Here is a 27,248-nt window from a genome sequence, read left to right on the forward strand (position 1 = left end):
CCCCCCAGGGGTCTCATCCAACTTCCAGAGGCACAGGAATCAGTGGGAGGTGGAGCCATGCGGTGATGGGGCCACGGGATGGGGTGGGAGGGCTGAGGCTGGGCACTAGGCTCCAGGGGCTTGCTTGGTCCTTAGCCTGGAGGAGGTGGGACCAGCTTTCCTTGTGGCTCCTGGGAAAGGCAGGGAGAAAACATCTGTTACCATGACCTTAGCCAAGCTGCTGCCTTGATTAGTTCATCAAGTCAGAGATTTGGCAAACCTGTGTTTTTGCAGATTCCTAAGACAAGACATTCTGGGTGGAACCCCAGTGTATAAAAGCTGGGTGGTTCTTTTTTGTCCTCCTCTTGTTCCTGAGAGTTGTGAGAATTTGTAATTTTCAAGCACAGACCAGGGAGGGAGACACAGACAGAATGATGGGCAGGTGGGGGTGGGGGGTGGGGACAGTTAAGGGTGGGGACACCCTTAACATCCACTCTGGGTGCTTGGTCCAGTATCCTCTCCAACCCAGCCAAGAGAGGTGCAGTTTCCCAGGCTCTGCCCTTGCTATTAAGAGGTGGTTCCAGGTATCCCCTTGAGCTTGACTTTTCCTGGAGCCAAGGTGCCTTTGACATCACTGGTGACCTGGAGCCCTGCTGTGTGGGGCCCGGCAGCCCTGTGCCCAACCATGACCAACCTACCCTTCAGAGGCCTGAATGGGAAAAGGCTTTGACCTGGGGGTGGGCCAGGGTCAAAGCCTTCCTGACTGCTCCATGGACCCCGCCTCTACCTCTACAAACGCAGATACCGAAGGTTCCCCGAGGTGGAGTCCCCTCCCTGCAGAGCTTCCTCAGGACACAGGGATACCAGCTTCTCTCCAAGAAGATTTTATTGAACGCACACACAAAATTCATCCTTGGATTTGCAGATTCAATCCAGCAAGGGAAGAGACAGCAGTGCTCTTGTGAACATGGTGCTCTTGCCACCGGCCCCAGCCAGGGAGACCATGGGGTGGGCTCGGCTTCCCTGAGGCCACCGAGCACTTCTTGCCTTAAGACTCTGCCCGCCGAGTGTGCTACCCTGTCCTGATGGGGCTCGGGGGTCTGCCCAGGATGGATCTGCAATCTCTGCTGAAACATCTGAGTGTCCTAGAGGCACCCGCGTGGCCCAGGTGTGACACAGCACCCTGCTTCCGGCGGCCAGAGGACATTGCCGAGACTGAAAGAGAGGACTTGCCCCAGGGGCTGGGACTGCTGAAGGCGCTCGTGCGGGGCCAGCAGCCCTTCACACCCCACGCTGTCGGAGCAAACCTCAGGGCTGGGCCTCGCTCACTCACAGGTGGGGGTGGTCTCCCAGTCCCTCAGATGATGACAAGGCTCCCTGGGGTTTTTGGGGCCTCTAGAAACCCCCTTGCCCCCACAGACAGCCCTGAGACTGTATGTCTGACCATTCACAAATAGGAAATGAGAAATCAGGTCAAAATGTTCACAATTTCCTGGATGTCTCAGATGGTTGTTTTCTTAAATGGTTGGGCCATATTTTAACTTGGTTTATTGAAACTAGTCAATTTCAAGATTCCATCAAATCAATAAAAGTAAAAAGGAAAAGAAAGATAAAAGAAATAACAACAAAACATTTCAATTTAGCTTTGGTGATGTTGGCCTCAGGAATTTCTATGCTGGCAGGAATCACAAGGTGGGCAGGGAGGGGGTGACTCCAAGCCCTCCTGCCTCCAGGCTGCAAGAAGCCAAGCCTGCCCACTCACCAGGGGCCTGGAGAGGGGCTTAGTGCCCTGCCCCCTCCTGCCCCAAGGACACAGGCACTGGGACCCTTGCATCTCTGTGGTGTTAAGCCTGGCCTTCCAGTGGGGGTCTGGGTACCTGCTTTTCAGCTCTGCCCCCTGAGACCCACTCGACCAGAGCCTGAGCCTCATGTGATCGTAACTGGAGACCAGGAGAACCTCTGGGGACCTGAGGGAGAGTGTGGACGGCGGCCGGGCCCGTCCTGATGCTCTCAGGTTTACCTGTTGCCGTCTTGTCTTCTATAATCAAAGTTGCTGGTGCTCCCAGCCCTCACGCAGGGCTGGCTGGGGCTTGGTTTGGTTACCACGAGGGATCTCGTGGATCCCTCAGCCCCCAGATCCCAACCAAGTCAGAAAAACGGAGGTGTAGGGGTTGGGGTGAAGACTCAGTAAAGAAAGAGTGTGCATATTGCTAAAGGGTTTGGAAATGCCCCGCCAGGTAGATCCTCCAGCTGGGGAGGGGTGGGTGTGGGGGTTCCTTACTTCAAACTCCAAACCATGTGCCTCTCGTGCAGACGAGCTGGTGTACTGCCAACGCTCGTGCCCATCGAGGTGGGGTGTGCAGGGCTGGGCTGCAGCTGGGGCAAGAGAACGGGGCTCAGGAGGAGACATCTTGAGGATGCACGGGGCTTCTGGTGGGCAGTTTCCAGAGGGAAGGTGGGTAGGATGTGGCCTGGGGCAATCGCTGGCCCAGCTGACCTCTTTAGTGCAAAACCCAACTGGGGGGCGCAGGGGAAGGGTGGTGGCGGGGCAGGCACCCAGGAGCTGGGTCGATTCTCAGGCTGGAACTGGCGCCATTCTCCAGAGATGGGCAGTGTGGAGAGGAGGAGGGGCGGCAGAGAGGGTTCCCATCCCTTCCCACCAGTAGAACCTGGGCAGAAACAGCAGCAGGGGAAGCAGGGCCAGCCAGCCTCGGCGCGCCCCACCCTCAGCGCTGCTCACTCGAAGGTCTCCCATTGCTTCCTGAGCTGCTCCACGGAGCCGGGAGCCGGGGCCGAGCTCACGTCTTGCTTGGTTTTCCGTAACAAATCCTCAAAGGGGTCTCTGGCCTCTCGTGGAGCAGAGGGCTGCAGTGCTGGCTCCAGGCCCTGGGGGGGCCTGGTGGGGAGGAGTGGGGGGTCTCCAGGCCTCAGGGCCAGCCCTTGCTTGGCCTCGGCGGCCCTGGCACTTGAGCGGGCCAGGGGCAATGTTCGGATCCTCGAGGGGGCGACCGCTGGGGGACCCAAAGGCTGCAGGGAGTGGGTACCCATGGGTACTTGGCCAAAGAGGTTGGGCATGGAGAGGGCAGACAGGTTGGGCTGAGATCGATGGGGGGCACAGAAGCCAGAATTGGACAACAGGAGGCTGGGGGCAAAGGCTGGCCCCAGGGAAGGAGGGGCCCCAAAAGGCCCAGCTGGTGCAGAGACCAGGGGCATGGTGGGCAGTGTCGCAGGCACAGGTGGGACAAAGGGGTTGAGTGACGGCTGTGGAAATGGGGTGGGGGTCCCCATGGGGGGAAAGCTAAATTGGGGGGTAAATGGGGTGGCTACATTTGGGGCTGTAGGGCCTGGTGGAAGGGAACTGCCCGACCAGGTTGTGTTAAGTGGGTCCAGCAGGGCCAGCAGGGCATCACTGCTGCTGCCAGAGGCCCCTGGGGCCAGGCTCAGTGGCTGGAGCAGTTCGGTGGGGTCTTGGGGTGCAGTACTGGAGAGGAGCCCAGGGAATGGGGTTGAGCTGAGGGCAGCCCGCCTTTCCCGCTCAGCCGGCAGCTGCTCCGAGAAGTTGCCAAGGGCGATGCTGGGGGCCTGGAGCTTGGCTGGGCGGGCAGTGGGAGGTGGGGGCACGATGCCCAGCTCCGGGGTCTTCCTGCCTTGGGGCCGGGGGATAGTGATGCTGCCCAGGGTGGGTGTGGGCACCTCCTCCTTGTCGCTGGGGTTCAGGAGGCCGTTCCGGTCCTGGGGCCTGCAGGGTGAGGCCAGGGAGTTCCCAAGCAGGGCTAAAGGCTTCTCGGGGCAGGCGGTGGGAAGCTTGCTGGGGATGGCCATGTCATCCTGGCCTAGGCTCCAGAGCCTGCTGTGCGGGTGGGCGAGCTTCAAGGCCCCTGGTGTCCCGTGGCTCCTGTCACTTCTGCCCAGGTCCAACCTCTGCCAGAGGGAATGAGGGAGGCAATGATTGTAGCTGACCGGGGACAAACTGGCTCTCCCCACCCCCTCCTGTGCGCCAGAGGGACACTGGGGCTGTGGTCCTGGGAGTGTGGCCAGCTAGGCCTCTGGGGCTCAGGGAAGTTGGGGGCTCGGCCCAGGTCGGCATTAGAAAGCAAGCCCAGGTCTGTCTGGACCTCCAGGCCCGGCTTCTCTCACTAGAGTGGCACAAAGGGTCTCCAGAGAAAACCCTGACTTTTCAAGCCAGTGCTGCTAATTAGTTTTAGGAAAAGGACTCCATCCACTGATCCTCCACTGGCCTGAACCATTTTACTTTTCAAAGCATGCGGGCACTTTCAGCCACCCCTGAGACCAAGAGGGCAAGTGAGGCACAGGGGCTGGGTGAAGGCACACTGGCTGGGAATGAAATAGGACGGGGCTCTGTCCAGCTCTGCCACCTACTGGGCCACGACTTGGGTGTCATGTCCCTTCTCTTGGCCTGAGCTCCCTCATTTGCAGCCTGGAAATAGCAATTCCTTACAGATGGGCTTGTGTGAATCACTGGATATGCGTGCTAAGTTGCTTCAGTCATGTCCAACTCTTTGAAACCCCATGGACTGTAGCCCCCAGGCTCCTCTGTCCATGGGGATTCTCCAGGTAAGAATACTGGAGTGGGTTGCCATGCCCTCCTCCAGAGGATCTTCCTGACCCAGGGATCGAACCCCCGTCTCTTAACATCTCCTGCGCTGGCAGGTATGTCCTTTACCACTAGCGCCACCTGCATATGGGGGAGCTTTGTGGATTCCACACTGTGACCCAGGGACTGCAGAGTTAGCAGCCCCCTGGCACAAGTGAGGAGACAGGCACAGGTGGTGACAGAATGAAAGTCTCAAGGAAGATCAGGGGTCACCAGTGAATATCCAGAGCCCCAGAGCTCTGATCCACAGGCTCTTCAAGGAGCCTTGGTGGGGTGGGGATAATCCCAGTTCCATCAGGGGCCATGGCGCTGCCCACCTCTGCTGCATACACAGAAGCGGGGAGCAGATTTTCATCAGGCTGTAGCTGTTCTCCAGCGATCACCGTGTGCGGGGCTCTGGCCACTGGCCCGCCTGGCAGAGTTGTAGTCAGAGTGACTCTGAGCACTGGCTGAGGGCCTTGGAAAAGTGGCTCTTTTTCCCTTGGTGTCTCACTGTCATGTGGGAAAACCTGCCTCATGTGCAGAAAGTGCCCCCAGCCCGCACCCACCCCACCCCCACCATACCTGATAGTCAAAGGTCCCCGGCTGCTCCCTCAGGTCTTTGGGGGTCCGAAGGTCTTCCAAGCTTTTGGCCTGGCCCAGTGGCTGCAGCGGGACTTCCATATCGAGATTGCTGAAGACGTCCTCCAGGAGGTCGATGCTGGCGGCCCGGTCGTGTGGAGCTGGGGTGGGGCCCACGGGCTCCCGCGCTCGCTGCTCCGGGCTTTCGGCCTCGTCCCCTGCACTGTCTGACTCCTTGAGTGTCCGATATGGCTGTGGCCTGGGGGGAGGCAGAGCAGGCTGGATTCTCCCACCCAGAGCCGTCCCGGGAGGAGCAAGCAGCCCCCACCCCGGAGAGCTTCCAGGCCTCAAGGAGCACAGCTGGGAGCCTTGGGAGAGGAGAGTGTCCTGGGTCCCCATGAGTGCAGGCGTCTGAACGGTGCCCCTCAGACAGACAGACAGACCTGGGCTGATCTCGGGTTCCACTCACTGAGGGGCCTTGGGCAAGCTGCTTTGGCTCTAGCTTGCACCGGGGAGCCCACTTAGTTTCCTCCAGACCACAAGACCTACCATAGAACTGGCCAGCGGGCTCCCACACCATTCACACGAGACATGAGGAATGGGGCACGGCTGGAGAGGGAACCGGCAGGAGGACTCACTCCTGAGCCCATTGTCCGTACCCTCACCCCTGCGGCAGTTGGGTCCTGGGCCCAGCCTGTGCGGAACTGAGCTGGGGGAACTCTCCCCCAGGGGGCTGCACAGCATACCCCAGGATCCTCAGCAGCGAACTACCTGGGCCTCAGCCTGTGCTGATCTCGGTTCCAGCCCTGGTGCCATCTCCTGCTGGGGACCTTGGGCAAGTCACTTAACCTCTCTGAGCCTCAGCTGCTCCCCCGTTCCAGAGTGCACGTCCTTGCAACTGGTGGTGGAGATGACACGAGCAAACATGCCAGCTGTACAGCAGGCATGCTGAGCTGTTAACAGCAGCCTGTCCACTCACGCACCAAAATCTTATAGCCAACCCAGGTGCTGGGGACGCTGGGTGCCTCTTGCTATCCTCTCTCACAAGCCTGAGCCCCAGGGTATGTGGAGAATGCTGCCCAGACCTCTTGTGAAACTGGGCCAGAGTAGGCATCCTACCTCCAATTGCAAGGCTCTGCCCCCTGGGTCAGGCTGAAACTGCCCATGGCTCTGGTAAAGTGGGGAAGGTCGCCACCTGGTGGTCTGAAGGCCCACTTGCATGAACCTGGGCAGGGGGACAGTCAGTAGAGGAAAAGGGGCTCAACTGTCTTGACTCTGGGCAAGGACTACATCAGACTGTACTATCTCCCTGAAGCCATACAAGCAGCCCGTGAAGTAGGACTCACACCCTCCACTTTACAGATGAGGAAACTGAAGCTCAGAGAGGCCAAGCAATGGAACCTGTGTCACACAGCACCTGGCAAGAGGCAGAAATGGAAGCCAAGCATGAGAAACTTCTAAAGTCCCTCTCTTGTTCTAACTAAGCCATCTGACCAAGCTCCTTTAACCAAGTTTGAACACAGTGAAGGAGACAAAGAAAAGTCAGTATGCTTTGTAGTTAAGGAAACAGAGTTTCTTTAAAAGGAATTCATTTTAAGATGGCTGTTTCCCTTTAAACACACACAAAAGCCTATGCTTTTCACAGATCATGGTTCAGGGAGTGAGCATTATTTTAAATAATTAAGGCATCAATTAATTTAAAAAGAACGTGGCCAGCCAGACCCCATGGTGGGGGTCCTTGGCTGTTATCTGTGTGGGATCTCTTTACCAGCAAGGCAATTGTAAGTTGATACATGGCTGGACATTTCTTATTCCAATGATGCAATCTTTATTTTAATTAATGATAGAAATAAGAACTGATACATTAAGTCTATGATATTATAGATACTGTTGCGCAGGACAAGGCTTTTCTCCTAGTTTTAATGCAGGAGATTCACCGTACAGACCAGGCAGCATGCAAAACTTGGGCGACACTGGCTTAGGGCACTGCTCTCTAAATGAGGACCTCAGGAGGGGACTGACTTGCCTGCGGTCACAGGTGAGCTGGTGGCAGAAAGGGCCAGAACCCTCCTTGCCTGTGGGGGCAGTGGCAGGAAGAGAGCTGTTGGGCTTGTCGGGTGCCCCAAGGAACCCACAGGCCCAGCCTTGGAGGAGAGAGTGGGTGCAGGGAGATGGTGAAGGGGGCCGACAGGGGAGAGTCCCTCTTATGTAATCGGGCCGGCATGGCTCACTCCCCTAGGTCTGCTGTGGGTGTTCAGCAAAGGGCAGTTCCCTTCCCCGGAAGGCTCCCATTAGAAACCCCATGCAAACAGATAAACACAGACCAGAGCTGGCCCTCTGCTCAGTCCCAGGTGGGAAAAGCCTGTGGGTGGAGAGGCAAGAAGTGGCGGAAAAAAATGGGCAGCCACCAAAGCCCAGTTCCTGGGGTGGCTGGGTTGTGGTGAACCTTCTTTTTCTCTTTGTTTGTTGCAATTTGTAATTAGAAGGAGGCTTAGGTTATAAATAATAATGAGAAAAGTTATCTTAAAGTCAGACAAATCGGTAAGATCTTTGGCCATGCCATCATTAATATATATATTCCATACCAGTAACTTTTTTTTTTTAAACTTAAAATCTGACGCTCCATCTCCATGGCTTTCCAAGGTGTGCTGAGATAAAGGAAGACTGGGCAGCAACAACCAGCCTAACCGTAGCTGACGCTGCAGTTGGCAACCCCAGTAACAGTCCAGCGTGTTTTCCCTGTGAGGAAGGAGACCGATGTTCCCGTCTCACACCTTTACAGCCCAGTCACCCTTGTCACCTCATCCCATCGCCACAGGCCCTGTGGGGCTGGCAGAATGAACGCCCTGGGAGGAGGCACATGGTGGGGGGGCGCCGCCCTGTAAGCGGGCACCAGAAGGCAGCAGCCCCAGGCACCCTCCCCACACACAAGCACAAGCTGGCCACCCCCGCCCCTCCAAGTGATCCCGGAGAGTCACCAAGCCGAGCTCAGGAAAACGGAAGAAGGAAGGAGAGACCATTCAAAGGGAGTGGAGAAGAAAAAGCTTTCGGTGAAGCCAGAGCTCGGGCCCTCTTCCCGCTGGCACTCATCGTCAGAGGAGTCTTCGGAGAGGAAGACAGCATAGTGTCGCAAGGGCCTTACGAGGCTGGGGCAGAGGGAGACAAGAGAGAAGACCGTTAGGAGGCACCTCAGGACTCGGCGTGGTGGGGAGGGAAGGAGGCCTGCAGCCCGGTGCCTGACCCTGGCCTCCCTCTGCCGGCCAGGGAGGAAGCTGTCCAGGGGAGGCCCGACGGGCCCCCACGGTGAGGAAGCTGGTCCCTAACAGAAAAGAAACTGTGGGTTTGCCACCTGAGTCAAGAGCCTTAAATGCATCTATGACCTCATGATTTCGCTTTCATTTAGATACCCCAAATTGTAGCAACAGATTATGCACAAAGATGTCCATCACCGCTATGTTTATAAAATACGAAACAATCTAAATTTCTGCAGTAGGAATCTGGTGAAGTGAATTATGGTACAGTTGGCTGAATATTATCCTCTCATTAAACTAGGTTTATAAAAACCTTCTGCCTCATTTGCTTATGGAAAAATGCATAGAAAAAAGACTGGAAAAGCAGGTGTCTAAATGTCAACAAAAGCTAGTGGATTATGGGTGATTTTTTTTTCCCTTCTCCCATTTTTTATTTTCGTGTCTTCTACATTTTCTCCAATGTGCATATCTATTTCAATTATCAGGAAAAAAATAAAAAATGAAAAAGTTAAAGAAGAAAGTGAGCCACGTGGAAGAGCACTCGCGAGAAGGCCCTTTTCTGATTAGCGGCCGCTCTCTGGAGTCTCCCTCAGATGCCTCTTCAGAGAGTCTTTTTCATCTGTTATGTGGAAATTAAATATTCATTGTTATAAAAAATACATCTCCCTTGTCAGCCACCTGTGAGCTCTACCTCTATAAACACAAACACATACACAGCCCAGAGAAGCTCCACGCCGGCTCCTATGAATTATACACTGACCAGAGTGCGTGAGAGGCGTGTGCTCAGGAGAGAGAGGCTGGACCCCACAGCTCTCGGTTCAAATCCCGGCCCCACGGCTGCTGCCCCAACATACCACTGGGGAGCCGGCAGCCCACGCCTCTGCCAGGTGCAGAGGGCTGGACACCGAGAGTCTCCTGGGTGCTGGTGAAGTTTGGGGAGTAAACACAGGAGACACAGGGGTGCCTGATCGGGCCTATCTCCTCTCTCCCCAAACCCCAGCCAGAGCAGTCTCCTTTCTTTGCCTTATATGATGCAATTCCCTTCTGACTTCATTTCAGGAAGAGGAAACGTGTCCAAAAAAGTGCATGGGCGCCAGGGCTGGAGGGTTAAGTGAGAGACAGCAGCTGCCCCTGGGGGGACTGGGCGAGTGGACTGTGACCGGCTGCTGCTACGACCCACCATCCCCGGTGCCAAGACAGTTGTTACCCAAGGATATCTTGTTCTTTCAAATATGGAATCAAAGCTGGCGCCCAGGGCTGAGGGCCCAGCACGATCACACTTGACCCTTCATTGCCTTGCACTGTCCCTGGAAGTTAGCCAGGCAGAGAGTTTCGTCCTTGTACTGAAGGGGAGGTTGAGGCTCAGAGAGGGGAATTCACTTGCCCAGGGCTGTACAGGGAGGTCACCACTCTCCTCTCCTCTCCCAGGCCACCTTCCCAGGTGTCAGGGACAAGATGCACATCAGCCCGCCAGGACTGGCAGCAGCATGGCCTAGAACATGCACTTGTCTCTGCTCAGGGGAGAGGGCAGGAAGATCTGACTGGCAGGAATGTGCCCTGGCCAGCACAGGGGCCAGACTGGGACATAAAACAGGGCTCAGCAGAAGGGCCACTTTCCACATGGCCCCTGGAATCTTGCTCTGAATCACAGTCCCGACCTTGCCAACTCTCTTTACGGTGATTTCACCTCAGCTGGTCATGCAGTGTCTAAAGCATCAGCAGTACTGATGTTCAGATGTGTCTGGAATGACTTACTGTCTAAAGGTTAGGAGGACCCCTTCTTACTCGCCAGCACTGGACTGTTGTCCCGAGTTGGGGGGGGGGGCAGGGGGGCAGGCACTCTGCCTTAGGCTGCACTCAGAGAGCTCGTGGAAGGTGCTGGGCAGGTGCTGGGCTGCCACCAAGCCCGAGCTCTGAGCAGGGCGGACGCTGCTCTGTGCCTAGCCCGCCCATCTCTGTGCTGCCTTCCTGCTGCCCCCGCCACCTGCCTTTGCCTTTGCCTGCTGCACTGCTGCCCTGGCCTGCTCTCCTAGATGCCTTCTGGAGCTCCCAGTGGATCTCTCTCCCTGCATGGGCTGGGCTTCTCCTCGGGCCGAGTGGTTTAGCGCTTCATCAGTGCAGCTGTGCTTAGTTTCTCAGTCGTGTCTGACTCTCTGTGACCCCACGGACTGTAGCCTGCCGGGCTCCTCTGTCCATGGGGAGTCTCCAGGCAGGAATATTGGAGTGGGTTGCCATGCCCTCCTCCAGGATCATCAGTAGAGCTGAACCTCTTGCAATTCTGTTTGCGACGAGGTCCTCAAGGGCAGTGGCCTCGTGCATTCTCTCTATCCCCACACCCCTAGCACAGTGTTAGTGCAGAGGAAGTCTGTTGAGGGAATGAGCAGAAGCCAGTATGCTGGGGAGACAAGGCCTTGCACACGCCCATTTTACCCCTCTTTCCGGACCCCCACCAGGCACACGACCCTTTCCTCAGCTTGAGGATGCAGTGTAGGAAGGTCCCCTCTCTGATGTGGAGAAAAGGGAACCCTCCTACACTGTTAGTGGGAATGTAAATTGGTGTAGCCACTATGGAGAATCGTATGGAGGTGCCTTAAAAAACTGAAAATAGAGTTGCTATGTGACCCTACAATCCCACTCCTGGGCATGTATCCAGAGAAAACTCTAATTTGAAGGGATACACCCACCCAATATTCATAGCAGCACTATTCACAATAGCCAAGACATGGAAGCAACCTAAATGCCCATCGATAAATGAATGGATAAAGAAGATGGGGGATATGGATACACAATGGAATATTACTCAGCCATAAGAAGGGATGAAATAATGCCGTTTGCACAACATGGATTGGACCTACAGATTACTGTACTAAGGGAAATAAGACAGAAAAAGACGAATATCATAGGATATCATTTTTATGTGGAAGCTAAAATATGACTTAAATGAACTTATTTACAAAACAGAAACAGACTCATAGACAAAACTTACGGTTACCAAAGGGGAAGGTGGGTGATAAATTAGGAGTTTGGAAATAGCAGATACAAACTACTATATATAAAATATATAAATATCAAGGTCCTACTGTACAGCACAGGAAACTATATTTAATACCTTACAATAAACCATAATAGGAAATATGAAAAATATTAATTTAAGAATGAATAGGACCACGTTTGTGGATGAAGGTGTTATATATACTGGGGCAGGTGGGAATCTCAGAAAAATGCTTAAAATAGCATCCACAAGGAGGAACTGTGCCAGTTTCTTTACATAGGTTATTTCTACCACCCTGCCCCCCACCCCCCAAGCAGGAAGGTGTCACTGCACAGATTTCATAGAGGACAAGACTGTCATAAGTCCATTCATCCACCTGTCTGCCCAGTCACCCACGCACCCAACCGAAAAGCACATCCCGAGTGCCGACTGAGCAGACCCAGGGCTAGACGAGCACTGGGGGTCACGGTGAAGAAGAAAGGTGTGATCAGGCCACACAACCGGGAGGTGACGAGCAGGGACTCCAGTTCAGAGTCCTCTCCTTCCTGTCCTCTGGGCTGGTGGTAGACTGCACATGTGGGCCTCGTATCTCTGCTTGAGTCAAACTGAATGAGGCTCTGGTGACGCTCAAATCCATCTTGAATGCATTTCCAGAACCTGTCCAAGCACAGTCCCCTCCTCTGGCTTTGACAAGCAAGCAGAGAACACAGCTTGGCACATTAGTTGCATGCCACTAAAGCTGCCAGCAATATCTGGACTCATATGAGAGCCAAGAGCCTTTGTGCTGGACTCGACCTTGGTTTTGTTGGATCAAGCTGCTGCACTTCCCATCACGGTCAGAATCCAGTGCCTCCCACGGGCAAGAGCACGAAGGTGCTTGGGGGTGAGGTGGGGGAGAGGGAGCCTCATTGTCCAGCTCAATATTTTCCTCTCCAGCTGGCTCTTTTGACAAGGTCAGGCTGGTTGGGCAGGGCTTCAACATGGGTCCAGGGTGTCTCCTGGACACACTATCTGTCTCTCAGGAGTGATGGAAATACCCAGACAAGAACTCTGCCATGTGGTTTCGGAAGAGTTTCTTCAGGTCCAGGCTTTGGGCCACATGGATGATGCTGACACTAGCAGTATTTACAAGTGTTGGGCTAAATGCTGTCCGTATGGTTTCTGATTAATTACTCATCATATCATCCTTATTCTGCAGATAAAGCAGCCAAGGCTCAGAGAGGCAGAGTCACTTGCCCAGTGTCACACAGCAGCTAAGGGCAGAGCATGGAATTTGGATCTGCCGAACTACTCAACTAAGTAGCTTGGATCTAAACTATTTTGTGATCCTCTTTAGTTCTATGGATCTGAAACAATGAAATAAGGGGTTGTGTGTTTCTCCTTCCACTTTTGATAAAAGGTGAGATTTCAAAATAAACTTATTTAAATTCAGCTGCTCATGTTTGCCCATGAAACATACAGTCAGATATTTGTCAGAGATAAAGGATGAACCGTTGAATACGTCCAGGTTTAAATTTTTTATTAGCTTAAGGCAGAATATGAAAAAAAAAAAAAAGCCTACCTCTTCCCTCATTAACCCAATTCAGCTACTACCCTGCAGTCTGCCACCCACCACTTGCCTGGATTTTATTACACACAAAGAGCTGTCTGTGAAAAGGCAGGTCGTGGCAAACTTGGCTACCCAGTGAGGGCTGCTAGAGTCTTGGCGAGAAAGAAAGGCCCGCTGTCCATCACACTGAGACCCTAGCGTCTCCCACGGCTGCTCCCGCCTCTGCCCACCTCATCTCGGTGCGGAGTTCCCATGCAGATGACTCCCCGAACCCTCTCTAATGTTTGGTGTAACGTGTCGCTGGCTAGCGCACGCGTGTGACAGTGGTGACAGGCGCGGCTGTTCCTTTTTAAATACCATGTCAGAGACACGGCGTCAGGAAGTGCTCTGTGGCTCTCTGCCGTGCCGGGATCGCACAGGCTTATTTTTTAATGAGGAAGATCTGCATCTCGAGAGCTTTTTTCATGTGTCACATTGCGTGGACAAATCAGCAGCACGTCACGCTGGCCCACAATGAAATGCTGACAAATGTAGATATTTCAAATTTAATTGACATTTAAATGTACTTGAGATAAAGAAGGGGAAAAAATCAGCAAGGACTTGGTCTCCAGAGGTAACGAATGAGGGGAGCTGGTGATCATGTTTTAAAGGATCATTTCATTCCAGCACAAAGGATCTTTACTTTTAAAGGTCTTGGCCACTCTGGCGTCCACTGATTACAAGCCTCCTGTTGGGCCGCTGGGCAGGGACAGGCCCCAGGACAAGGCCCGTCTGTCCACCCTCCCCCAAAGTGCCAGCCAGACTGACCTCAGGACCGTCATTGTACCTCCCTGAACCTCAGTTTCTTATCTGCAAAATGGAGATTCTGTAGCCCTCTTGTTAGTCTTATCACAAGAGCTGAATGAGGACACTCATGAAGGGCTTCACACGATGCCCAGTGCATGCTTAGCTCCTGCCCAGATGCTACGCTCACTTGCTAACAAAAAGATTTTGCGCCTCTCCACCCTGTTCAGAGTCTCCCCTGGGTGTTCAAGGACGAATAGGGAGGTCCTGCCTTCAAAGATCTTCCCAGCCAAGGTTGCTGGTCTCCAGCTGGGCACGTCTCAGCACATCAGGGTCACCTGAGAGCTCCCCCACCTGGAGACGCTGCCATGCCTCCCTGCCAGCACTGCTACATAGGGCCGATACTCTGGAGAGTATCCTTAGCACATGTGTGGGTTAAAAACAGAGAAAAGGGCTCTGAAGCAAGTCTCTTCTATGGAAGAGACGAGCTTGGTGTAGGACCCGTAAGGGAAGCTCTGGAACGTCCACTGGAGCTATTCCGTGTGCCTGGGGCAAGGCTAGGACTGCTAACCAGGAAGAACTAAAGACAGATATGCAAACCTGCTGGACACACGGTCTTTGTTCTCAGCGGTAGGTGAATATCTACTTAAGAACAGTAATGAGACTGGCTGCTGTGGTGAAAAGGTGTCTTCCTGTCCCGTGGACCGGTCGAGGGTGGATGGGTAAGTGTGAGGCCAGGGCCTTTCCATCCTGTTGGGGACTTGCCCTGCCAGAGCGCAGTGGTGCCTGTGCCTGGCTCAGGGGCCCCTGGACAAGGTGCCACATGGGAGGTGACATGGGGGCTGGGCTTTAATCGTGAGTCCAACAGAGGCTATACAGTAGCCTGGAGGTGTCTCTGTGGAGGAGTGGGCACGGGGGCTTGAGGGCGGCAGGTGGGGCTGGCAGGGACCAGGTGGTGGAGGACTGACGGCCAGGTGTGAGGTCGAGGGGGAGGGGGCGGTGGTGGCCCGGGGAGGCGGCACGGGGGACTTACTGGCTCCACTGCCCTCATCTCCGTCTCCTGGGTTAGTTATGCCTTTTTGTCTTTCTAACCTTCATTCATCCATCCACTTATTTATCAACCTGTGTCTGTCTATCTGCCTTCCTCCCACAAAGATCACTAGTGTGAACTTCCCATGTCCACATCCACACCCAGCACGCTGAGGAGCCCTTCCCTGGTGCTGGGTGGGCACTCATGCAGGCAGAGAGGCCTGGCTCCACTCTCCCACCCTTCATGCTCTCTGCCGGAGGGAAGACGGGGAAGGGGGCACCTTGGGGGTGCTCTCCTTACCTGGAAGATAAATTGTGTAGATGCTGAGAAACACCCATCCCTCATCCTGAGGACAGTCTCTGCTTGCCAAGAGTGCAAGTCTTTTCTAGGGACTGTGGCAGCAGTTGTGGGAAGGTGTCTGGTGTGGAAGCAGCGGATGTGGATGTGGGAGCCAGTGGGCCTGGGTATGTGTGCTGGAGCCAGGGCAGGTCATTCCACCTGTCAGAGTCTCGGTTCCTCCGTGGCTGGGGGGGCTGACAATGCCTTCACTGCTAAGACTTTGGGGGAGCAGGGGAGGCTAACTAAGATGACACATGTCCAAGTACTGGGCCCAGAACAGGCGCTCGGGAAATGGTGACATGGAATCTGGGCTGGGGAGGGTGCTTGTTGGTATGGCAGAGCCTTTCAGAGGAGCCTGAGCTCAGTGACATCTTGAGGAGGGGGTGCCGTGTCTGAAGGCATCATAAAGGCTTGGCTTTTCAGTTGCATCTAATCCCCTACTGTGACCGTTCCTGGGAGAGTCCCTCCTTCCGAGTGGTAGATGGAAGTGGTCGACATGAGGGGTTCCTGTGTCTTCCTGGGCTGCTGTGTATGCCGGGGCCCTGTGGCAGCTCCTGCTTTTCCAGTCTGGGCTCAGGCTTCACGCCTGGCTTCTGTCTTGGCTTTGTCTCTGGGGCCTAAAACTCACCGGTGGAGAGGGGGCAGGGGCCAAGTTGGGTCAGGAGCCTCTTGCCTTGCTAATTGAGTCTGCACCCGCCTGCTTGGTCTCCTGGTGGCTTGCCAGGCCATAGTGCCCAGGAAGCTGCCCCCACCCCCTGGGTCCTAGGGCCCAGCTGGCACCCTGGAGATTGCTCCTGGGGCTGATTGCAGTTTCTAGCTCTTAGAGGGCCAGGCCAGGCAGGTGCTGCTAAGCCTGCTAATCACACCTGGCTCATAGCAGGTGCTCTTTACACATCTGTGGTTGTTAACTGATACCCGCCCCCATCTCCAGGATGCTGGGCTATAAGCTGCCCTCAGGGATTCCTCCGTTCACTCATTCAGTAAATATCCCTGAGCAGAGCTGGGCCAGGCTCTGGTCTTGAAGTTGAAGAGTCAAAGCTGATGGTCACACAGCCCTGCCTTGCTTACCGACATGGGGGTGTGTGAGTGTGTGCATGTGGCATGCGGTGATACACAACACGGCAGGTCATGCCTTCGTCAGGGGAAGTCCTGGGTATTGTGGGCTTGGGAGGAGGCAGGCTGCAGCAGTCACGGCTCCTATGGGCAGCTTCCCAGACTGTGTTCTTTGGGATGTTAACAGGTATTGCAAAAAAAAAAAGACAGCAAAGAGAGTTGTGCAATGTCTCGGACTGGCAGCTGGTGGGCCAGGATGCTGCCCAAGTCTGCGGATGCCAAGCCAGGCCTGTACACCAGGCCCTCACCCTCGGGTAGCTCTGGGTCTGGGCAGGGGGCAGAGGGGCTCTGGTTGTGATCCTTAGCCAGAGGCAGTGCTGAGCCCAAGGAGAACGCATGAGGGCAGGGGAAGTGGGGGTGAAACAGACGTCGTCTCCTGCCAGAGCATGTGTGCAACCAGCTTGAAGAGATACGGCTGCAAAGTGTTCTGAGACCTGGTCTTTGGGCAGAGCTCTCACTAAATGCTTCTGGCAGCTTCTTCTGATCTTACTTTAATCTTCGGGGGCTTTGGGTACTGGGGTCATGCAGTGCAACTCAGATGAACAGACTCTCCAATTCCTCAGCAGTGGAGGCTGGCCGTTTGGTGCACACACTGCCTGCCCAGCCAGCAGCACGTGCAGAAGTACTCCTCATCCAGAAGGATTTCTAAGGCCAGCTGCACATCCTGATGGGTCTCTGGGACCCAGATTCCGGGGAGTCCACGGTTCTGATGGGAGTGTAAAGTGGTGTGATTCTTTTAGAAAGTTATTTAGCAACACAGAACAGAAATCTGTCTGTAAGACTGGTTAAGGACAGACTTTCCTGGCAGTCCAGTGGTTGAGACTTGGGGGTGTGGGTTCCATCCCTGGTCGGGGAGCTAAGATTCCATGTGCCTTGAATCTCACATGCTTTGAGGCCAAAGATCAAAACAAAATAAGAAGCAGTAGTAACAAATTCAGTAAAGACTTTAAAAATGGTCCACATCAAAAAAAAAAAAAAAAAAAAGACTCGTTAAGTGTTGGTCTTTGGTGTTACGGACAGCTCTGCCACTACCTAGCTGTGTGACCAAGTGCAGCCAGCACTTCTTGGAGTCACAGCTACTACTTCTATACAACAGAGCTAATGATACCTACCCCTGCCCCCAGATTTCCATGAGGATTTAGTGAAACAATGTATGTAAAATGCTTAGCATGCAGTATTCAGTTAATGATAGTTGTTCTTATAAGAAAACTTGGAGGACAAGGACATTCACTTTGGCATTTTTCGCATTTGTGAAAAACTGGAACAGTTTACAAATCCCATATAATGGGTGTGGTCAGGCAGACCACATAGATACACAGAGTGGGATCTTCCATTCCATGGTCACCACGGGGCTAACAAGGACATGGGGATATCGGCCTATAAGAGTGGCTAAGGACAGACTTCCCTGGAAGTCCAGTGTACAATGGGATATTGCAAGGAGGCTGGCAGCTCTGCAAGATACATCTAGAAAAAAGACTGAATGGGAATCTGCAGAAATGCTAATAAGTGGTTGAACTGAAGTAGTGGGATTCAGAATGAACTTGTCTCTTTTCCTTAACTTCCAGATCACCTGTAAGGCTACTGGGTTATTTTTACAAACAAAGAAAATTACTGATAAAGAGCAGTTTTTTTACATGGATCTGGCCAGCGAAATGCCAGGGCAATGGCTTACAGGCCCCTGGTGGCTGAACATGGACTATTCTCAGTTACTTATTTGGAACTCCAAATATCCAGCCTACAGCCAGTCAAGACTCAGGTGACTGGAGGGTGCTCTGTGTGTCACCTTTAGCGGACAAGGTATGCACTGAAAGAGCTCGGTCTCTGCGGCTGGCCAGGACTGGGCACACCTCAGATCGATGACGAGCACAAGCTCTGTCACCGCTAGGACTCAGAACACAGCCCTATCCTTCCAGGTTATTGTGAAGATTTAAAATAAGGTGGAGACTGCTCGTAACTGTCTCCCTCCCAACTCTCACAGCGGAATGAAATTTTGCGAATGAAAGAGAAGCACCTGGAGACCAGTAGGTCATCTCTTTCCTTTGGCCTCTGCTTGCTGTGTGGTCCTGAGGGGCGGGCAGTACTGAGCACAGTGCTGCCTTTTACAGCTTGCTATTGACTCTTTCTAAGCCTTAGGTTGGATGGGAAATTGCCCCTTATCTAGCAAGCCAGAGGGAAGATAAGGTGGGGCCTGGGAGCCATGCACGCTCCCGCTGAAGTAACCAAAGCCTACCTTTAACGGGGTGGGGAGCTGTGACCTCAGTGTGCCTACTGCTGCCGCCATCATCCTCATAGTCATAATTAGGTTCTTAACTAAAAGGACTGGATGCTGCAGAAGAAAGGACTGGGCCTGTCATTGGAGAGACAATCTCTCCATTTTCCAGGCCCCAGACCTTGGGCAAGTTGTGGAAAGCCTCTCTGAGCCTCAGTTTCCCCATCTGTTCAATGGGAAAGCCACTACCCACCCTTCACGATCTTCAGGGATGTTCAATAAATGTTACTTCTCTTACTTCTCTTTCCTTCCCCAGATAGAAACACTTAGCCATCAGAGAACACTGCCTCCTGGGCTGGAAGAAGACTGAACAGCTCTGGTTCCCAACCCCAGGGAAGTAGAGAGGAAGGTAGCGTGCAGGACAAGACACCTCAGGACACGGAGCTCTTTGGGCAAAGCCAGGAGAACAATGGACTCCCCTGGGCAGCACAGCACAACTGAGAGAAGAAACTGGGTCCTGGCCCTGCCACGTTCTAACTGGATGACCTGGAACCCTGGGTCATTCGCTTTCTGAGCCTGAGTTCCCATTCTGTGGAAGGGATGCCTAAGAGGGCCTAGAACACATCAGGAGCTCCACTGTACTTGCTGCCAACTGGCCTCTGACCCACAGCCCATTCCGTCCGATTCCTCCTAATTCTAACTCTTACCCTAGGGGATCCTTGGGGCATACCATCAGTCCTGCTGTGAATAATAATGTAAGCAGCTAATACTTCTCGAGAAGTCATCACTGAATATTAATGAGCTAATGTTAAGTGAAAAACAGAGGGAAATGTTATCCCCAGAAGACTTCCTAAAGGATTCTTCCAATCGCCATCAAATGGTTTTGAGGGGCTAGGACACCTACTTTTCATTGGGGAAGAAAATTTAACATAGGAAACATTTTGCTTTGGGAAAATGCAAGTCAACAAAATTTAGCAGTGGGATTCCCTTCAGGGCACCCTTTAAAATCCTAAGAAGCTCACACCTGGTAGGTTTTTGAAGATGTTTGTGGGATGAACGGATGCAAGAATGGACACAAGCTGGAAAGCAAACAAATGGACTTCGATGGAGGCAGCGGCCAGCAGGGCTGCCGGCAGGGCTAGCGGGCTCGATGAATTCCAGATGCCGCTGCCACAGCAGGCCGTGGAAACCGACTTATTCTTAATCAGCTCCATCTTGTAGTCCCCACAGTTAATTATTTAATGTGCTTTTCGGAAGTGAGAGTTGGGGCAAGAAGTCAGGAGGACAAATCCTGCCCTCTGCTTCAAAGATCCTGTGTCTCTTTCTGCTGCCAAAAATCCTCCAAGTTTCTGATGCACTCTGATATTCCCAGCGGAGACAAAGATTGTGATTCAAGAGAATCCAGGCCAGATTAAAGGTCCAGGCACCGAGTCCATGTGCCCAGCACTGAACCACCCGCAACAAAGCCCCATTAGGATGTGGCTCCTGCCCACCGGCTTGTCTTCTCGTGTCTCCCGACACAATGCTGACAGATTGGGGGGGGCTGGTTCTTCCCCCCAAAACAACATTTTATGAGGAGTCTGTTTTATTAAAATATTTTCCGCTGGATGCTTCCTGTGTTTCAAGAAGTTGGTCTTGCCAGCTGGAGCTGATGACAGTTGAGAAAAACACATCCAAGTGCTGTTGTGACATGGCATTTGGAAGTGGAGCACAACGGGGGGCTGGGGCAGGGAGAAGGCAGCATGGGAAGAGACGCAGGGAACACCCGGCTTATACCAGAAATGTCGGTGGCGTTATAGGAATGCAGCCCTGCCCTCCCTCCCCCCATAAAAAAAAAAGGGAACAGAAACTCTTGGAATGATGTTCTAAAATATACCTCCCAATCTCCTGTGGAGCACTGTTTGGTGGAGCACTGTTACAGTGGAGCACTGGTGGAGCAGTTACGGTGGAGCACTGTTATGGTGGAGCACCGTTATGTGTGATCACAGAGAACTTGCCATTTGTTTTCTATAACTGCCAGTTTGCCAGCCCACTAAACTAGCCAACCCTGCTCCCACTGGTTCATTTCAACCTCAAATGTTTCCCCCAAAGAAATCTAGAACAAGGCAATAAAACAAAACAAAACACACACAAAGGGGTACCGACCTAGTTCTGGTAATCACCAGAATGATGGGGGTACCAGACACTGGCTCTGTGCATACACTGACGAAGCAATCTCCTACCTCTGGGCTGGAAAAGCAACAGCATAAATACATGTGGCGGGGAGGTCCAAGCTCTAATCGCGAACTTGGCCACAAACGGGCAACGCTTTTTGGTAGGCTGGCAAGTGTTGGTGTGGGGTGTTTCTGGTACAATGCAAAGATATTCTGGATTTGCCTTTCAGTATCTCCAGGCCCATGACCCTCTATCCAGTACATAAAATATTATATACTGGATAATAAAATATTTAGTCCAGTTTTAAAGAGATGACTCTTTAAAGAAAAGTGACACATTTCTTCCCCCGAAAGAGAAATCTTTGAGCGCTGAGGCACTCTGAAGCGATGCTGTGTTCTCTCCACAAGGGGGCAATCATAATCCATGGCAGGGAAACAATCCGCATTCCCTTTGTGCACAGCACAAGTGAAACCTACACCCGACTTCTGGTGTCCTCTCTTCCAAATTCTCCACCACCGCGCGTCTCCCAAGACACACAGACACACAGGTTTGAGGGCCTCCTAGGTAGGCTGGTTCTGTAACCACACCACAGTCTCCAGTGATACACCAGAGAATCCTGGAAGAACTGACGTGGGATGGCAGGCGGGCTAGGCCGCAGCCCGGCATCTGGGAATTACTGCTTCCTTTTGGCTCCTATTCTCGCTAGGACCTGCCATCTCCCTTAACTTCCTTCTCTGAGAACTTTTCTGAAAACAGGGCAGCCAAGAGGAGCACTGCCCTCTTTACCCAAGGGACGTCAGGGTCCCAGGGGCAATGATTTTGGTTCTCCCAACAACCCGAGGTGGATTCATGTACTTTTCAGGGCATCACAGGAAGCTGGTGTGTAGCTGCTGAGTTGTCTGGGCAGAGACCAGGGGCTGTGCACCTTGGGGACCAAGGGCAGACGGCATCCTCTGATGGAAGCGGTGCCACCTTCTCCAGATAGCGCTGAAGCCGGGGCCGTGCACAGCTCTAAGCCTCCCACATCCACACTGCTCACCTCTGGCCCTGGCGTCTACCCAGGGAATGACTCTAAGCCAGGTCCTCTGCGTGCTATGGGGCATGAAACCCAGCGCCTGTCCTGAGGAGCTCTGGGCCCAAGAGCTAGAAAAGCAAACTCATAATGAGCTAAACGCTACTACACAGGTGAGCAGAGGTGCTGGTGCGGGGGGCGGTGGATGAGGATGGCCCTGGGTGCACCTCCCTCGAGCAGCCCAGGCCTAGGAAGGTGGCGTGTGAGTGAGTCGCTCAGTCGTGTCCGACTCTTTGCAGTTCCAAGGACTGTAGCCCACCAGATTCCATGGGTCTTGGCCCTCATTAAGTAGGCAGTACCCTCAACTGGGTTCCTAACTCTCTCCTCCTAACCCTCTATTTTTAGCATAAGAAAAAGCCAAGAACCACTTTCTGAGCTTGTCTGAGTACCCCGTGGGTGTCACCACTCAAAATCCAGCCCGGTGCCCGGCTTCCTGGCCTCTGGGGCCTCCCGCTGGTGCGACAACTGTCAGCGGAACTGACACTGAAGATCAAGCCCTGCTCCCCGACTGACCTCTTTGTGAAACACCCGCTCAGGGCTCCGGGGAAGCCCTTCAAAGGCCAGGGCTGCCGTGTGGGCTCCACAAAGCACTGGCCCCCTGGGCTCCTGCAGACAGAGGGGAGGGGAGGACGGGGTACTCACTGGTCGGGGCTCGAGACGGACATCCTTCGGGCTTCCACTGTGATGTTGCTCTTCGGTCTTTTAACGACGTGTGGACGGGGAGGGCGCACCTAGAATGGGCATGGGGAAAATCCCCAAGAAGGGCTGAGTTGGAAAAGCCATTCAAGGACATTTTCAAGATGCAGGTAAGCAGCCCTAAAACAAACGTTGAGGGATTTTCAGAGCACAGACTTAAAGGCTCTGCTTATGATGGAGACTGTTGAAGTGGTGGCCAACCTGTGAACTGGAATCTGTGGCCTACTCAAAGGAGAAAGGCTCTTCTGAAGGGCTGGGTGTCCTGATTTGCACCCAGCGGGTGGTTCCACCTGCCGCCTTGTGGCGCTGCCCTGAGGGCTCAGCGAGACACTGTCTGGGCACGACCCGGAACAAAGAGGCCCTAATGGTAAGTCCTGCTTGCCTTCTCCTGGAACCTGGAAACCAGGTTTCACTCAGACTTTGTGTTTAGGGCACACATGCCTATTTTGTTCTTTTTTACAGCTGAATTATAGGATGCTTGTTTTCCTTTCTAAGTAGGAGGGTGGAGAAGCAAATACTAACAGCATTAGGGCACCAATTAAAGTCCTCCTTCTGTTCCCCTGGGCAGCCCTGTGCAAGGCTTGGTCTGGACCCTCACACAGTCTGTGTGGCCACTGCACTCACCACACAGACAAGCTCAAGGGCCGGAGCTGGGTGTATTGATGGTGAAGTGCACAGCCTCCTGGTTCACAGCCAGACTGCAGCGACACCGTGGTTTTTTCCTACCTATGGCCTCTGAAGGCTAAGATGAGGGATCATATAAAAAGACACTCCCTTCTCCTACTAGAGCCGGTGATGAGAGTTAGGCTAAGAATTTCTAGGTGTCCTTAAAAGAATACTCGTTTGGGCCAGTCAACACTAACTGGCTTTAAATTTGGCACCACCATCTCTGTACAATGCCAGGGGAGGTCTGGAGAGAGCCTACCTGTGAATTTTGTTGCCAGTAAGAAGGACCGAGCAGCCCAGTGCGGGGGCTGCTCCTGTTCTGCAGACGAGGGACCACCGCAGCCAACACCACGGTTGCTGAGGTTAGTGGACAAGACCGAGACGGAGAGCACAGGCACGCTCCAAGCCCTGCGCCCTCTTCTGGAACCTCCCCCAGCCCCAAACCCCACACTGCTGGGGACACAACACAATGCCCTCGGAATACAGGCCACAGGAGCTGGCTGCACAAGAGACAAGTCTTCACTGAGTTTCATCAGGCCCTCAGGCCTCCACACATCTGATCTAACCAGAGTTTTTCCTGTGGAACAGCCAGTTTGATCTCAGCCTGGTTTGGCAAATCAGAGATGTGGTAAAAGCCAAGTGCATTCCACCGAACTTGCTGTCTGCTGTGGGGTTACTGTGACGATCCAATGAGCTCACGGAGGCAAAGCGCTGGCATGGGGCTTGGCACACAGTGGGGGCTCAATACAAGCTCATCGTGCTTCCCTGTGTCCTTATCAATAACAGATGGAAGACAGGGGGCATCTCTGAATTAGAAGATGGATTTATGATGGTCTCACCCTTGCCTAGCACTCCGCTCCATGCCTGTTTTAGTGACCCCCTCAGCCGGATTTTTTGAAATGAATGTTGCTGCTTGGAATCTAAGAAGCACATAATGACGTTGCTATTATTATCACTGCTATTAGAACAGTGCCTTCCACGGCGCAGACGTCCAGTCACTGGTTGCTGAGTACCCGAGTGGATCCGGCCCCCACCCACTAACCCTGAACTGGTTTCCAGCCCAGAGCCTGACTCCTCTGGCAGCTGGTAAGCAGGATCACCTGGTTTGCACCTGACTTTGCACCACAAAGAGGGTATGCAGTTGGGGCGACTGCTGCCTTGCCTCGGGGTCCTGGGGTGGGGGCTTCGAGAAGGTCAGATAGTAAGGCCTGTTCCCCTGTCCCTGCCCACAGCTGCTCCTCGTACAATAGAGGTGGGTTAGGAATGTGAACTTGTGGCTGAAATGGGGGGATTAAGTTTGTGGCAACTTCAACTGAACTTGCAACGTGGTGAAACATGGGGAAAAAGAACAACAGAGCTAATTAGACGAGCTGAGCTGTCAGAGTGCCGCTGAATGGCTCAGCGCCAACAAACAAAAGGAATGGGTTGGCAATCAGCAGGATCGATGGAGAAGACTGCTTCATTAGGGATGATAAACCAGACAGAGCGGGAGAGGGAGGGGTGTGAGGGGGAGGGCGGCAGCGAAGGCAGGGGAGGGAGAGAAAGGCTCGGCAGACCCAGAGACAGTCACCCGCACGGCTGCAGGCACACCCAGAGTCACACGCACGTCTGACTGGTGCGGACAAAGCAGACGTAAAATTATTCTCATGGACAACCACCCAGAGACATGCACGGAGGCATAGAGATGCCAACAGACCCACAGTCTCACAAATACTTGCAGAGGCACGCACAGGAGGACAAGGCCTATGCACGGATCTCACATACACACATACACACACACACACACGCACACACACACACACACACACATGGCCTCAGACGTACAGCTAGAGCCACACCAGGCACAGACACACACAGACAAAATGGTTTAATTAAGCCCGAATCACAAGACGATGCAGACAACTGGCCCGTCATATTTCAATGATCAGATCCGTCTTTTCAGGGTGCTTAGGAGGGGTGGGGGCTGGGGATGAGGGAAGAAACCATGCGCACACACAACGCGACCGGTGCACCAGCACTCCGGTCCCAGCCGCGCTGGGGAGAAAATGCTAAACAGGGATTTAGAGCTCTGTTCAAGGGGGACTTGAGGGGAAAGTTGGGAAACCAGCCAATTCCCCACTGGATTTAAAACCTGAGAAATCTAAGTCGGTAGGGTTAAATGTGTATTGAATACAAAAGCACCGAGTACATTTGATTTTAATGGTGAGCAAGAAATAATAAATACAGAGCTTATAAAGCGCTTCACATGTGGCCGACCACAGCCTGCCTCTCCCCTGCACACCCCAGCCCACTCCCCTGAGTCCACAGACACTGGCAAGGCTTTCTTTTGCTCTTTCCTTTCTCTTCTTTTTACAAAGAAAATCTAAATCCTCTGGTCACATCTGAACTCCAGCGACAGGTGCCAGGCTACAAAGCTCCTTCCAGAAAGGCTGAATGCTGGCCCCCATACTCCCACTGCCCTGGGCTGACGGCCATACTTCTGCTGAGAATGCCTGCGGCTAAGTGACCCAGCAAAGCCCGGTTAGGGGCCAGAGGCTCCTGACATGGGAGCTTGTCAGGCCGTCATCTCTGAGGCCCTTGAAGCCACGGGGCCCACACTCCACATCTCCCAGGTTCACCCCTAATGTGCGGGGGTGCCCAGTGGAAATGCTTGCATGAGGGCACTCAGAGTGCACAGACCTGGGGCTCCGGGGAGCGCAAGGCCCAGGAAGCACAGAACTTCTAGGGCTCCCACATTAGCCCCACAGTGACCCTGCTTTGGATGAAGGTATTTGGGTGGGCGGGACTGGGCTACGTGTGTCCACCTCTTGCCAGGGATTGCGCTAGGTACTACAAATATATGACCTCATAACCCCACCAGGTAGGTAGAGCAACCCATTTTATAGATGATGAAACTAAGGCTCAGAGAAGGTATGCATATGGCCCCACGTCACACAGCGAAGAAGTGTCCAAACTGTGACTGAAACTAAGACAGGCCTCTCTGGCTTCCAGGCCCAGAAGGATCAGTTCTGTTCGGCCACCTGCCTCTTCAGTGTCTCATAATCCTAGACCCCCGAGTGCCAGGCCAGTCACCTCCCACACTAGGGCAGTGCCAGAAGCAGCTGCTACTCAGCATTCAGGGCAATATTTGCCTTCCCAAGTCCTCAGTCACTGGGGGATGCGGCTGAATTCCAGCCCCCCGCACCCCAACCCCCCAGGCTGTCTGGGTCCTCACACTGGCTACACAACCTGGTGTCAAAAGTAGCTGTCTCCAGCTTCTGAGTTCCTTCAAGGGGAGCAATCCTGCCCCGGATCCTACTAAGAGATTCCCTGCCATCTTGGATCCTGGGTCTCTCTAGGCACTTTTTAGAGCTAGCCACTGGATGACTCTGGCTTGGGAGAGGCTGCTTGCTGAGGAGAGAGGAGAGGGAGGGCAGAGAGGCAGGCCTGGGCGCAAAGGCCAGCATGGCCTCTGATTATCTCTGTGGTTTCAGATGCCAACTGGGGGCATCGCATCTGCCTCCTCTGGGTTGTTGTAAGGACAGAGGAGCACAGTCCGAGGGACATAAAAGGTGCTCACTGTCAGTTCTTCTCACCTCTGCACCCCTGCCAGGGCTTAACCCTGCCGTAGCGATTCCATAGGGAACACAAGCTACCACTGATTAAAGTTTTCTCACCCGAAGGCTCTCCCCCCATCCTTTGTACTAAGATGGACTCTGTGGGGATGGAGGGCCCAGGGAACTTGGTATGCATGAAAGACCACAGGTTCTAGAGTCTGGTGACCCCTTTGTGTAGTTGAGGGACTTGGGTTAAGTTACTGAGCATCAGTTTTCTCATTTAAAACAGGTGGAGGAGAGGCCTACTTCATAGAGATTCTGTGAGGCTCAGCTGGGATGATATGACCAAGACTGATTCGCTGACTATGAAAATCCTAGCTGAATGATTAAGAAACTGGGTCATTCCTTAGGAGTTTTAAGACTGAAAAATCTATTAAGAAGAAGAACTGCTACTGCATCCCAGGCCCTGTGCGAGGAGCCTGACGAATGACGTCTATACTCATGCTCACAAAAAGCCTCCATGAACAAGAGTGTATTAGAGAGAGGGGCGAGGCTCAGAGAGAGCTTCAGGACTTGCCCAGAGTCACACAAACATCCATGCGGATCTACTCCCCAGATCCACGTTGCTACTGACTGCGCTGAAATTCTCACTAAATCACACAACACTTGACCCGGATGTTGGCTTCCTGTCCCCCAGAGCAGT

At 53.4% G+C, this 27,248-nt stretch overlaps 1 protein-coding gene across 3 annotated transcripts in view; it reads right to left on the reverse strand.

The window, feature by feature from the left end:
* Positions 1-855: 855 nt before the first annotated feature.
* The window catches only part of DENND1A (DENN domain containing 1A), a 540,190-nt gene continuing 513,797 nt past the window's right edge, over positions 856-27,248 (reverse strand). For 2 of the 3 annotated variants that reach the window (XM_052647633.1, XM_052647632.1), the window contains 4 exons: positions 22,290-22,378; positions 8,173-8,301; positions 5,159-5,414; positions 856-3,900 (listed from right to left, as the gene is read on the reverse strand). In XM_052647633.1, the coding sequence (XP_052503593.1) occupies positions 2,716-3,900; positions 5,159-5,414; positions 8,173-8,301; positions 22,290-22,378 (1,659 nt within the window). In that variant the 3' untranslated portion in view covers positions 856-2,715. Of the gene's footprint in view, positions 3,901-5,158; positions 5,415-7,740; positions 7,895-8,172; positions 8,302-22,289; positions 22,379-27,248 lie in introns of all 3 variants that reach the window. The other variant, XM_052647635.1, reaches the window with a different exon arrangement.

This window comes from Budorcas taxicolor, chromosome 11, assembly GCF_023091745.1.
Source record: "Budorcas taxicolor isolate Tak-1 chromosome 11, Takin1.1, whole genome shotgun sequence".
Taxonomy (NCBI): domain Eukaryota; kingdom Metazoa; phylum Chordata; class Mammalia; order Artiodactyla; family Bovidae; genus Budorcas; species Budorcas taxicolor.